At 52.8% G+C, this 13,818-nt stretch overlaps 1 protein-coding gene across 18 annotated transcripts in view; it reads right to left on the reverse strand.

Moving 5' to 3' along the window:
* The window catches only part of PIP5K1C (phosphatidylinositol-4-phosphate 5-kinase type 1 gamma), a 49,257-nt gene that overhangs the window by 5,405 nt on the left and 30,034 nt on the right, over positions 1 to 13,818 (reverse strand). For 4 of the 18 annotated variants that reach the window (XM_064637675.1, XM_064637672.1, XM_064637668.1 and 1 more), the window contains 12 exons: positions 12,951 to 13,103; positions 10,122 to 10,421; positions 9,402 to 9,607; positions 8,119 to 8,202; positions 7,625 to 7,673; positions 6,571 to 6,655; positions 5,695 to 5,856; positions 5,494 to 5,535; positions 4,621 to 4,762; positions 4,297 to 4,329; positions 1,888 to 1,989; positions 1,486 to 1,618 (listed from right to left, as the gene is read on the reverse strand). In XM_064637675.1, coding sequence (XP_064493745.1) covers positions 1,486 to 1,618; positions 1,888 to 1,989; positions 4,297 to 4,329; positions 4,621 to 4,762; positions 5,494 to 5,535; positions 5,695 to 5,856; positions 6,571 to 6,655; positions 7,625 to 7,673; positions 8,119 to 8,202; positions 9,402 to 9,607; positions 10,122 to 10,421; positions 12,951 to 13,103 — 1,491 coding nt within the window. The other 14 variants (XM_064637674.1, XM_064637673.1, XM_064637669.1 and 11 more) reach the window with 9 other exon arrangements.

Consider the following 13,818-nt stretch of genomic DNA (forward strand, 5'->3'; position numbering starts at 1 on the left):
CCATGCCCTGCCACACTCTGCACTTTTATTCCCTGGGGATGAACAGGAGGATGAAGTGCTCTCCTTTCAGAAGGAGACTTCCAGTGATCAGATCCCGGTCCCCTGGGACTTGTCAAACCCTCCTCTGCACACAGCATCCCTTCACCCACCACCCAGAGCACTCCTGCAGGAGCAGCTGCGGTCCAACCCCGCTGCACTCCGGTGCAGCCTCACCTGAGCTCCAGCTCAAGTGGTTTTCCAAGGAGAGCACACATGGGAACCCAAATCAGCTTTTCCCTTCATCCCGGCAGTGACAAACACTCCACAGCACACAATACACATTTAATGCAAAACTCAGATGAAGTATGAAATGCTGATGAGCAGTCAGGCACACTCTCCATGAGCACTCACTGCAGAGAGTTTTCTCCTGGATAGAGAGGTGCCCCTCAAGGTGGGGGAGTTCATATGCTCAGAGACAGGGAGAAGAGGAGCTGACCCTCGCTAGAAGACACTTGCCAGTGGAGCAGGCAGGATCTGCCTGCACACAGCTGCCATCCACAGGCAAGGAGGGAGCAGCGGTGTTAGAGGAGCTGTTTGCACTCTGAACAGCATGCACCAAAACCCAAACAAGCTGTAAAACAGAGCTGATTCCTTCCACAGCTCCCACGAGCCTCAGAGTGACTTGGCAATGAGTGAGCAGCTCTGCAGCAGAGTCACACGAGCCCAGGGAAAGGCCAGTGTTGCCATTTTTAGTTTAGCCTGAAGGAGCCCATCACATGGGCTCAGCTCATCTCCAGCACCACAGAACCAACAGCAACGAGTCGGAGCAGGGGGGAGCTGGGCACCTCTTTTAATGAGGGTTCCAGTGCGCAGGCACAGGGGAGAGCTCAGCTCTCACGGGGCAGATGCTCAGCTCTGCTCTGGGAATCCATGGGACAGGTACATTTTGCTGTAACAACTCTTCTCTGGACTGCAGAAGTTGCTCAGCCATGGCGGGAGCGGAGTGAGGGACAGCGCCAGGCTCCACGGCACTCTGCTGCCAACCACCAACTTACTCCCTGGCTCAGCTCTAGACTCCCACTGCATCACCCAATGCAGCCTGCGGGGAAAGGAAAAGCCGGAGATCACCAGAGCCCGAGGTCACCCCCTGCAGCCACTTCCCCATGGGTCTAGGCCATGTTTGTGCCAGGAAAGCAGCCAGGACCTCTGGCTGAGGAAGGAAAAACCTCTCTGTTGCACCCACATCACCTTGGCTTGTCCCAGGAGCAAACACGTTGGCGCTTCAGCATTTGTGCTTGGAAGTGGAGCAGCACAGCTACCTGTTTGATCCTCACTAGACTCTGGTTTGAGTTCTCCAGTTCCCTGCATTCAAAAACCCACCCGGCACTGAGATCTCAAGGTGCTCCACAGCAAGATGTCACAGGGCACTCACTGCCCTGAACCGAGACTGGCAGCCTCGTCCAACCCTCATCACAGCCCAAGGGGCAGGGGGAGAAGGTCTCTTACAAAGTATATGTCTGTGACTGGCACGTCATCTTCATCCGAGGCCTGGCTGGCTGGCTCCGAGGCCTGGCTGGCCGTCTCCACCTCTATGGTGGCTGTGGATGCGACAATGGCACAGGCTGAAGAAGCTGCCTCTCTGCAGGGGGGAAAGAAAGGACAGTTTATTCACTGCAATCAGAGCAGGAGCGAGCCAAGACTGATTTACTAAACAGCTGAAGACGCTGCACTGTCACATGCAGAAAGGTGAGGTCAGAAGTAACCACACCCAGCCCCACCAAGGTGTCTGGGGGAGCACCCATCTCTCCAGGAAAGCTGGAGCCCAGCAAAGCCTCCAGCACAAGCTGCCACAGCCCAAACCCCACAGTGTGGGCTCAGCAAAGCTGCCCAATACTCCGAAACACTCACTCTTTGTCTTCTTCTTCAGGAGCCACGATCTCAACGTCACACTTGGGCTCCAGCTCCACACTGATCTGCTGCTCCTCCTCGACCCGCACCTCCTCGTGTGACCTGGAAACCCAAGAGAGACAGGCCCAGAGGCTCAGCTGGGCATGAGTTATGCACAGCCCTCAGTTTTAGGTCAGCCTGAATCAGTCCTGAGCCAGCCCAGCCCCTCATGCAGCTGTGTGCTGGGGCACCCTGGCACTGAGCTCCCAGCACAGACTGAGCAGCTGACTCCAGCTCAGAGGGAGCAGTCAGACCTGCCGGGATTGAGGGTTTGGATAAACAAAACCCCCATGTAAGAGTCAGTCTTGGCAGATGTTGTGCTCAGGACTAACAAGGTGGGAAAAGAGGACAAGAGGGAAGGGGTTAATCAGCCAGTGCTGCAGGAAAGACTGGCAGTGTCAGATGGAGCATGGGAGGAAAGAGAACTGGCCTCCAGGGAAAACTTGTGTCCAGAGTTAGCCTGGCACAAGGCCAGAGCCTCTGACCTCTTCCAAGACTCCCAGCACACCGAAGCTGCTCCAGGGTTGACATCAGATTTATCTGCACACTGGAGCTGTTTCTGACAGTATTCACTTTAATATCTCATGCTATTAAAGTAATTTCTCGTGCCAGCAGGGCTGGCTCCATTGTCCCCATGGGAAGGAGGAGCAGGAGCCTGCCAAGCTGAGGGCACAGTGCTGGGGAAGGGCCGAGCTCCGGGTTCACCAACAGCACTGCCCCGCTCTGGGCTGGGTCTGGCTGGAACCAGAGCCTGTGGGCAGCACTTCTGTCCAGCTCCATGCCAGGGAACTCACTCCTCTCTTCCTCACAGGGCTGGACTTCAAACCCAGAGTGAATTCCACAGCAGACCAGAATAACCAGAGGTGTGACACATTCTAGAGCAAATTGCATAAGTTTTTTTCCATCTCGGCTCAGGAATGTAAATTCTTGCTTTAATAACTTTGTGCTTGCACTGGCTTTCACCAAGGGATCCCAGAGTGCTCTACACAGGTCCCTGCACCCCCAGGAAGGGCACACGAGGCACCAGCACCAGAAAGGGAGAAAACAGGCAAAAACCAGCATGGCTGTGGGGGGTGGGTGGAGTTCTGGCAAATCTGTGACAGATGGATCTACTCTGACCAACACCGAGCTCCTTGAACAATCCCAGGACAGTCACTCTGATTCACCTGACCTGTTTCTGGATGAGCAGCCACTCCCTACAGCAGCTCCCTCCCTCCATGAGGTACTGGTGAGTATTTTGGGTGAAGTCCCTGCATTTGCCACACAGGTCCCACCACTGGGGCCCGGGTTTAAGTCTCCAATTTTCAGCAATTTCCAACAAGGGATTCTGCAGGAGGTGAGGTGTTTCACAGGTCCCTGCCCTCTAGGGGCAGGAATTTACCAAGATTCAGTGGCATGCAGCATCCAGAGGTATTTTCATTAGGAAATACCACAGAAAGGGATTTTTTCCCAGTGTATGTGGTCTAAACTCAGCAAACCACTCAAAGCTAGGAACAAGGGCAGATGTCTGTAACATGGTGCAAATTCTTGTCTTCTAAAATCCTTCCATTCCTCTGAAGCACCAAACACTGACTGCAGGGAGAGAGGACATCAGCCTGTCTGGCAGCTCCTCTGGCTATGGCACATCCCAGGACTGAGTCTCTGATGTCATTTCAAACCCTACAACACCTACACAATGTCCTGGAAAGCCAGGGCAGAGCCAGCAGCACATGCAGGGTCCTCGTGCAGATCTTGCTGACACGAGTAATGGGGTCATTTTTACTGGTGTAAAACCATGCACAGTAATTCCACAATATGAGCCTGTAAATCAGACATCCCTCTGCAGCAGAGGATTTCTGTCCTCCCTTGCCCTTGGCTCTGAGCCACCACAGGAGGGGAAAAACCTCACAGTCCCTGAAAGTACCTCAAACCTCACAGTTTCTGAAAACACTGGAAGCTACTTCTGTGGGGACTGAGGGTGCTCAGTGCCTCACAATGCCCCTTCCCAAACTCACACCCACCTCGCCCAGGCCACAGGCAGATGCTCAGAGGAGGGATGTTCCTGCTATTGGGGTTTGCTTACTCACAGGGGACATAAAAGACCTTTCTTGACTCTGGTGCTGGCTGGGTGGGTGAATCTGGACAACTCTGTTGTTTCCCCTTCCCATCAAATAATGGTGGTATTTGCAAACCACTCAGGGATCTGCTTGTAAGGAAAATTCTGTGTAAGAAATGGGGATCATGTGATTGCAGAAGCAGCTCAGTATCCTGCAGAGGACCATGCCAAAATTCCCACTCAGCCCTCCAGGAGATCTTTGCACAGCAATAAACCTGAGGTCTCTGTGCAGCAGAGAGAAAATGAGACAAAAAGAGATGAGACCCTTTTCTCACCTGCCATCCTGCCCTGAGGAGTGTGTGCGCCTCCTGCAGAAAGAAAGCAGAAGAGAAGAGTTTGAGGAGCAATTTAAGCCAGAAATCCTGCACTGTCCCCAAATCTACCTTCCCACCCCATGAGGGAGATGTTCTACTTAACAGCTGACACTTCTCCCAGCAATAATTAATCCCATCAAAGCTGTGTCTGCTTGCTCCCAGGAGAGATTTAATTAAAATCGGTCATTAGCATTCCAGAGCACAGGGCAGGCTGCCGGGATGCAGAGCATGGAGAGGAACAGCAGCCACTCGACTCCAGGGGGAGCAGGGGATGAGTGTCCTCACCTGTACCGGGGCTGCTCAGAGGTCTCCGAAGGGGATCGCTCGGGAACAGAGAGGGATGTGGACGACAGTGTCGTGGCTATGGAGGCTGTGGTAGCTTCTTCGAAGGAAGGAGGAGTGCAGGGCAGCAGGTCTGGCCTGCCTGCTGGCCCAGGGTGAGGGCAGGAGAGAGGCAGGAAGAAGAGATGAGTAGGTCAGACACCAACACCTCACCTACACCAGCCCTGTGTGAGGCTGTTCCACCATCAACCTGCACACCCACACTGGGACTGGGAACTCAAACCACAGACAGGCAGGAAGTTTAACTGGTCCATGAACTCAACAGCCTCTCCCAAGGCATCCTCTGGAGAGAGCACCACTTCCAGCACGACAAGCAGGAAACAATGCCAATGAAGACACCTCACTGGTGACCAAAGCTGGATTAAAGGCTTGGATCACCAAGGATGAATATCCAAGTGAATTAAGAGATGAACTGAGTGCTCCGTGCCTTGCACAGGGAGCAATCCAACACCCATCCTCCAGCACTCAGCTGTAAATCCAGTCAAGATGGAAGTGACAGAAAGGCAGTACAGAACCAGGCCATTCCTGTTTTTCAATGGCATGATGTTGCCCCTTATTAACTGCCCAAACACTGTCATTGGAGTCCTGCAGTTCCCAGTCATCTCTCTCCCACCTTTTTTTTTCTATTTTAAAGGGTGGAAAATGCAACTTTCTGATGGCTTTTGGACTATGGCTGGTGGTGCCCTTGGCAGGTGGTGCCCTTGGCAGCAGCTGCCCTGCAGCAGTGATGCAAGCGACCGTTTTCACTGCACACCCACACAGTGCTACAAGGAAGGGATTTGGTCTCCTTTGATGCAGAGGTGTCGCATCAAGTACCTGCACTCTTACTTTCTCCCCTGTCCTGGTCAGGTGTAGCACCTGCAAAGCACAGCAAGACATGCAATGAAGAGCTATCCATGAGGAAAGCCCTGCGGTCAGAGCACAGTGGGGGACTTGCAGAGAACAGGGGAGGATCCTAAGGAACTGCTGGGAAAGAGAGGGTGAGCACAGAGCCAGGAGCCCGAGCGGGACCATCACCTTCATCATCCAGCGTGGGGTAGCTCCTGGCTGCCCTCAGGTCGTACTGAGTGTCGTCCTGCTCGGAGGTGAGCTGGCTGGCCGAGAACGCCGCGGTGGGACCGGCCGCCCTCACAGCCAGCAAGGCACTGCGCCCTTTCTTCGAGGGGGAGGACTTCAGAGCTGGGGGAGAGGAGGGAGGGAGAAGATGGAACCACCACCAAACAGCTGCTGTCACTCCAAAGGCACTTTTCCCTTCACAGGATGAGGGTCTGCCCTCACACACACACACACACACACACACACACACACACGGGGTCAGGCACAGGGACAGCTCCTGGGGAAGAGCCCAAGCAGACCAAGGCAAGCTGTGACAGCCTGAGGGCTCTGCAGTTCCCAGCTTTGCTCTCTATCATGGAATCATGGAATGGTTTGGGTTGGAAGAGACCTTAAAGCCCATCCAGTCCCACCCCCTGCCATGGGCAGGGACACCTTCCACTAGACCCACCTCCAAGCCCCTCCAACCTGGCCTTGGACACTTCCAGAGACAGGGCAGCCACAGCTTCTCTGGGCAACCTGTGCCAGGGCCTCACCACCCTCCCTGGGAAGAATTTCTTCCCAATACCCCATCTAACCCTGCCCTCTGGCAGCGGGAAACCACTGCCCCTTGCCTGTATAAAAACTTCCCTCTCCTCCCTTTTTCTAAGCCTCCTTTAGGCCCTGGAAGGGGCTCTCAGGTCTCCCCAGAGCCTTCTCTTCTCTGGGCTGAACACCCCCAGCTCTCTCAGCTCTATCACAGTGGAAAACCCTGCTCAGGCTCCAGCCCAGACTCCCACAAGGGCTGCAGCAGCAAGGCCAAGGTAAAGCCTCACAGCAGCTCCCGGACTTGGTACTTACAGGAATTCTTTCGGAACACCGTGTTGGTCATGAATTTGAAGAATCTCTCTGCATAAAAGCTGGGTCTGTGTACTGACACCGTGTCCTACAACAGCAAGAAACAATTGTTTAATTTTAAAATGATCCCTCAAGGCAGAATTTCTGCAACAACCAACGCAGTCTTTTTATTCCAACATTTAGCACTGACAGAGCCCTAAAATGGAAAGGCTTAACTGAAATGCTCTGATTAATGCTATAAATAACCCTGAAGCATTGCCTCTGATTGCATTTGATTATATTCTTGCTGTGATTTTATAATGGATTTTGGTGATTTTATTCCTTTGTAAACTTCCTGGATTTTTAAAAAATATTGGCCTGATTGTACACATGGTATTTCTTCTGGCTTTGCTGGCTGCCATTCCAAGCACACCTGGATAACTTTGTGTGCAACACAGACACCCAAATTCAGCCAAGGGTCTCTGTACATTTGAAATATTTTTGTTTAAAAGAGTAAAACAGAAGCTCTCTCTGCTTCTCATGTTTGACTGTGCTCCCATGACTTGGCATCTCCGTTTTTCCTTTGCCACATTATTTAGGGAAGCCAGGAGATGCAATGCTGAAAAAACAGTTTCCACATCCAAGGCTGTTCTTTCAGAAACACACACCTGGCTGCTGCAGTAGAGAGGCAGCAGGGAAACATGGGAAGGGATTTATTGGCAGAGAGCTTGTTGAAGTGGAAACAGCCTGTCACCAAAGGAACAGCACAGGGCTCCTCCACACCCCCAGGAACACACACACCTGTGCACTCCTGGTGTCACAGCGAGGAGGAGAGTGACAGATGGGAGCAGGGGAGGAAAGATGGGAGCACGACAGCTCAGCATGTGAGGAGGTGGAGTGAGCAAGGAAACCTGACTGGGAATAAGTGGCCCCACCCCGCTGTGCAGGCAGGAGAGGCAAGAACTGCTCCTTTCATCAGCTGTAGCTGTGCCAGGTCAGGCACTATAAATAGCCAGGTAATGGCACCAGGTAATCCTGCTGAGGCCTGGCCAGCTCCTGCCTCTGCACAGGCACTCACCCCATCATGGACAAGGGCCTTCCAGGTGTGTTCTAGTTTCTTGATGAACCTAATTCCAGGGGAGAAGTGGAGAGAAAAAGAAAGAGACAGATTCAGGCCTGTACTCTGTACTGTCACCTTTCATACCCCAACAGGGAAGACCCCTGAGCTGCCAACGATTCCTCTGTCACCAGGACTGAGCTCTCCTCCAGCACCTCCAGAGTCAGGACTGTTGGGGAACACTACAGGGAAGGAGGAGCTGGGCTGGAAGAGGTGCAGACAATAGCCTTCCACCCCTGGAGATATGCTTCCCATACTGAGATGGGAAACTTCTTTAAGAGCAACTCGTCATCCTGGACAAATGGTTGAGTGTCCCCAGCTGTTCTAAGGACAGCTTGGGGCAGCCTGTCTACTCCTCTTCACTGACTCCAGGAGAGGAAAACCTCCCTGCTGTCATTCAGTATTGAAAGAGATGTTACCACCCTGAAAGGACAGATGACTGCCAGGTTACCCACCTGTATGACTGCAGGATATCTATGATTCCTACGTGCAGCAGGAGACGCTCTCCTTTGCCGTTCACTGCTGGGATCCCTCCCATCCTGCAGGCAAAGCAGAACCTCAGTGGGTACAGCCTCAACCAGAGCTCCTGTAACACCCCAGCCCTGGGGAAGGGCCACAGTACCCCCACAAGGGGCTCTGGTGTGGTGTCAGACACAACCCAAAACCTGCGGGGTCACTTTGTGCACAGCCACGGGAGCTGACCCGGCCTGACCCCAAGTGTCCTGGGGTCACTGCCTGCGTGGCCAAACACCACTGTCACCACTGTCGTGTGGCACAGCCCTGCCTGGGCCACAAAGCACCACAGAGTTTTTTCTGTGCTACTTTATTCTGGGGATCAGGTTATTTATCAGGTCATTTATCAGGTCAGTGAGAGCTGTCTGCCACTAGGGCAGCAAACCCTTAAGGACGAGGGTATTTCCAGTCCCATCCACACAAATATCATCCTGCCAAAGGTGCAGCAACCACCAGCACCAGCACACAACCAAAGCACATGGGCACCAGGCAGGCCACTGCAAGTAATGATGCTGCATGAAAGACTGGAAATGCCACAGTATTATCTTGGCTCCACCAGGACAGATCCTCCTTCAAACCCAGAGCAGCTGGTTTCAGACAGCAACAAACAGCAAACTCCACCATTCCTTAGCAAACCTGGTCCACAGAGCCTGGGATACAGGCACAGAGCCAGGAATACAGGCACAGAGCCTGGGATACAGGCACAGAGCCTGGGATACAGGCACAGAGCCCCAGATGGGGCACAGCACAGGACAGGTTTGGGGCAATCCCCCCAGCTCCAGCAGTGACTCCAGCACTTGGCTACATTGCTGTCTGCTGACCCCACTGGGATGGCCTCAGGGAACTGCCTGGGATTCCAAAGATGGCAGTGATGGAGAACAAACTCCAAGCTCCTGGGGACAGGCTGAGCCCTACTTCGGCTCCAGTATTTGGGCCCTGAGCTAGAACTGAGCTTGTGTCTCCTCCCAAATCACAGGTGGACATTTAGAGGCTGTTACACAAGCTGAGAACCTACAGCCTGGCCTAGGCAGAGAAACTGCTGTGAAGCCAGAACCTTAGAGAACTATCTCCCAGCCCAGCTTCCCCCTTTCCCATTGGCAGCACTACCATAACCCCAGGAGAGCTGCTCCTTGGAACAGTTCCTGTGGGCCTCATGAGGGATTTCCCACTCCAGCCTGCCCCTCCTCCCCTCCCAGCAGCCCGAGTGAGCCGAGGTGTCACCTACGTGTCGTCGGTGTCTATGGCCTCCCCCCGGGCAGCCCCTCCCTGGATGGACTCCATGGCTGTGGAGTACAGGGCCTTCTGCCCCACGGGCCGCTTCTCGTCCGACGTGCTGTGGGCTCCCTCGGCCAGCTGCTCCCGCTCCTGCTGGTCTATGTTATGAACCCCAAGCAGGAGGCTGTAGTCCATGATTTTAAAACTTTCCAATACCTATGGGTTAGTGTTGAGTTTAAGAACAAAGAATGAACTATATCAAACCAGCAGTTCAGATACAGCACAGATCCCAAAGCATGGAACAGCCCGTCCACATTCCCACCAACAACTCCTTTGCCAGAGCCTGAAAGTTTCTGAGCCAACAGTCACCTCTGGGCTTGACTGCACAGAGTTTGGCCATCCCAAAATTACCCCAAAGGGCTGAAGACTTGCAAACAACACTTGTATCTGCTGCACACTGATTGGGAAAAAGTATTTAGTTCCAGCAGAGCAGCTACAAGTGGAGCAGGCTGCCAAAGTGTGATGCACCAGGCAAGGGAACACAGCCTTGGCCCACAGAGGCTGCCATGAGATCCAACTCCATGGCTTGGCTTTCAGGGAGAAGGGCAGGAGAAGGGATTGATCCTGCTCTGGGGTTAGCAGATTAGCAAGGTTCTCAATCACTGCTCTTCCTCATGCTTGAGAGCCACAGGGCTCCCTTACCCTGCTCCCCAAGCTGCCCCTTCCTTACCAGACAGTCTCGCTGCAACGTCTTCACCAAAGCACTGAAGGTGTCTGCATCCAACATCAGGCCCTCGGGCATGTCTTGGATGAAGTCCAGATCCTTGTACGTAGGGCTGGACTTTTCTTTTTCCTTCTTGGATGCCCGGCGTTTGTAGGTGGAGCCTTTGAGGTCGAATTTCAGGTGCATTTTCACCACCCGAGGCAGGATGTTGTTCATCACGACCACGCGGATGTTTTTGCCCCCGGACTGAACACAGTACAGTCCGTAAAACTTGGGCAGCAGAGTCCGGGGGTTCTGGTTCAGATTCTGCAGCAGGGGTGGAAAAAAGCACAGAGGGAGGTCAGTTGGGCAGAAAATTCCTGCTCTGTTCACCACAGAGCACGTCGACGGGTCTGGGAACAGCTGGACTTGGGGCTCTTTGCCTAGAGATTTTCTGAACTTTACAGGGGCTCAGTGTACACATTTGACAAACTCCTGCATTTCAAGTGGCTTTAGGGCCTGAAAATACAGGGACTGAGATGCTCAGCACTCTCTGGGCAAATCACCAAGTCCGGAAATTCCCTGCTTTCCCCAAGAACACCAGCTAAAAAAGGGAAACCAAACTGGGAGAGAAATAAACACAATAAGTGGGAGCTTCAGGTTTAAAAATAACAGCTCTCTTGATCTCTTCACGAGTGTCAGAATCAAGAGCCGTTCTCTGGCCCAGAATAAACCAGGGACAGGATTATTTTTTTAAGCAAAACAACATAAATGTTCTCCTCCTGTTGCAGAGTTGCTTTATAAAGCAGTCAGCCAGAGAGCACGGATATCCTGCTTTGCTAGCATCCTTTTTTAGGCAGCAGTATGATTAGGAATGACATGACAGGCAGGATTTGCTTGTTCAGCTTTGGGCACGTTTGGGAAGGAAACAGAACATCTCTGCACACTACAGCAGGAAGGACAGACCTGACAGGTTCTGACAGATGGCAAAAGCGTGACTGCATTAACATTTCATTCTCTTGTCATCTCACCTACCTGGGCACATCAGTGAGCCCTCTTTGAGAGGGCCAAAAGCAACAGAGGCAGGTAAACCAAATGCAAACAGCTTTAAAGTAACTCAGGATGAAAGCACTCTGCTTCCTTTCCCTGATTCCTTCGATGTGGATGGTTCCCCAGGAACAGCACAGCAATCAGGGGTGGCACCACAGAACCCACAGACAGTGTAATTCTACAACAGGTAGCTCAGAACTCCGCATCAGACAGGTAAGTTCAGTTTAATTCACTGACTGTCTGCCAGGGTGACTGCAGAATTAACAGTGCAACTCCACTGCCAGTTAAAGCCCCAGGAATGTGAGTGTCACCTGCAAAAGCAAGTGCCTGATTCACAGAATCCCAGATTGGTTTGGGTTGGGAGGTACCTTAAAGCCCATCCAGTCCCACCCCCTGCCATGGGCAGGGACACCTTCCACTAGCCCAGGTTGCCCCAAACCCCATCCAACCTGGCCTTGGACACTTCCAGGGATGGGGCAGCCAGAGCTGCTCTGGGCAACCTGTGCCAGGGCCTCCCCACCCTCACAGGGAGGAATTTCTTCCTGGCCTGGCTGTCTTTTAGACACAGACACCCCATAACCTCTCTCCCTTGGGTCAATTTTCCTCAGTAAATACTGAGTGAGAAAAGGATTCTCACAAAGCCAGTGTAGGATCACATAAACCCACGGCACCAGGCACACAGATGGAGCAGCAGCATTGCTTCCCATCACCTTCTCCTCGACATCTCCACAACAAACAAGTCCTTAGGTGGTTCTAACTGAACTTCAGAGCCCTCATTCATAAAGCTGGAGCCTCCAGCACAGTTATGCAGGTAGACAGCTCCTGATTTCTACACCAAAACAGAGGGTTTGGGTCCAATTTACTTTCACCCAATGCAAGTCTCTGGGTCTCAGTATCTTGCTTTGCCAGGCCTGAGGTTTAGGCAGCAGCTCTCTGCAGGACTGATGTGCAATGCTGGCTGTACTATGGGGCCCTTCAGCTTGGAACTGCAGCCAGTGGGAGCCAGGACAACCAGCAGCTGCCTTCAGAGTAACTGCCAAACAGAAGGAATGGGGGAGATCCAGGGCCAGCAGTGGTTTCCCCACAAAATCAAGGTGGTTATTGCCTGGAGAAAAGAGGCTCAGGGGGGACTTTCTCACTTTCTCTAACTCCCTGACAGGAGGGTGGAGCCAGGTGGGGGTCGGGCTCTGCTCCCAGGGAACGAGGGACAGGACAAGAGGAAACGGCTTCAAGTTGTGCCAGGGAAGGTTTAGCTTGGATGTTGGGGGAAATTTCTTCACGGAAAGGGTTGTCAAGCATTGGAACAGGCTTGGTGGTGGAGTCACCATCCCTGGAAGGGTTCAAAAAAGATGTGAATGTGGCACTTGGGGACATGGTTTAGTGGTGAACGTGGTGGTGGTGCTGGGCTGATGGTTGGACTTGATGATCTTAAAGATCTTTTCCAACCTTAGCAGTTCTATGATTCAACAGCCATCCCCAAATCCAGGCTGGGACAGATAAATGGTGCCAAGCGAAGAGGAACAAACCAGTGCTGGGAAAAGGACACCCAGAAACACACATCTGGGAAGCCATTTTGAGGCCAGAACATGCCTCCAAGCCATGCCACAATTATCTGCCTCACGTTTACAAATAATCAGCAGAATTTGTGCTTCTGGGACTGGCTTTATGACATGCTGTTAACTCTGTCCCTGGCATGGGGACAGGCCACAAGACACTCAGGGGGAGGACATGCCCCGTGAGACGCTCTGGACAGAAAAGCTGCCAGGACAAACCCAAGGCAGGCCCGAGGTGCTGGGTGATACACACCATGTAGTAGCCAGGAAGGAGCTTCTGTAGGAATTCAGCTTCCTTGTGCATCACAGTTTTTATGATGAATTCATCGTCGCTGGTGACGTAGAAGAGGGAGCCGCTGGCCCCGGGGTTGGACAGCTCGATCAGAGGCTCGTTACACAACGAGTACTGGGGAGGAAAACAAAAAAAGGTGAAGTTTTATTGCAGATTGAGTTCTATACCCTCAAGGGCCTTCCCCTGCATGTTGTCTCCCTGGGAGATCAAGGGGTAGCAAAGCTCAAGTGAGAACTATTTTCATTACAGGTTAGGTCTGAGCAGCCAAGCTGATGGACAACTTACAATTAGAGACCAAGATTACAGTTCAGAGCATCCCAACTGCTCAGACTCCAGCTAATCATGTGCTTTCAGGAACATCCAGCCTTCCTAATGACATCTTATCTGCTCCCATTGTGCCTGTGTGCACGTATCACATTCAGGCTCTTCCAGCACATCACCACACGCGCAGACGGACACGGGATTTTAGGAGACCAGACAATCTGCTCAGGGAACCACATCTCACTGTGCTGGAGGGAACACCACGCACTGGCTGTTCTCAGCAGCCCCCCCTGGCCGTGTGCTCCCCTGTTCCAGAGGATTTTTACAGTCACACCTCACCCCCTCATGTGCTGGAAACACGTGAAAAGTCTTAGCCGAGGTGTGCAGCCAAGGGGGATCAGCTCTGTGCAAGGGAGCTGAGCTGGGAGGACATTTCTAGCCATCAGGATGCAAACAGCAGGTCCTCAAACGAGGACATGCCCAGGAGCAGGGGAAAAAAAAAAGAGAAAGCACAAGCAGATGGACTTTGCAGCTCAGTGCCCACCCAGGTATCTGTGGGGTCGGGGGG

This window comes from Pseudopipra pipra, chromosome 27, assembly GCF_036250125.1.
Source record: "Pseudopipra pipra isolate bDixPip1 chromosome 27, bDixPip1.hap1, whole genome shotgun sequence".
Taxonomy (NCBI): Eukaryota; Metazoa; Chordata; class Aves; order Passeriformes; family Pipridae; genus Pseudopipra; species Pseudopipra pipra.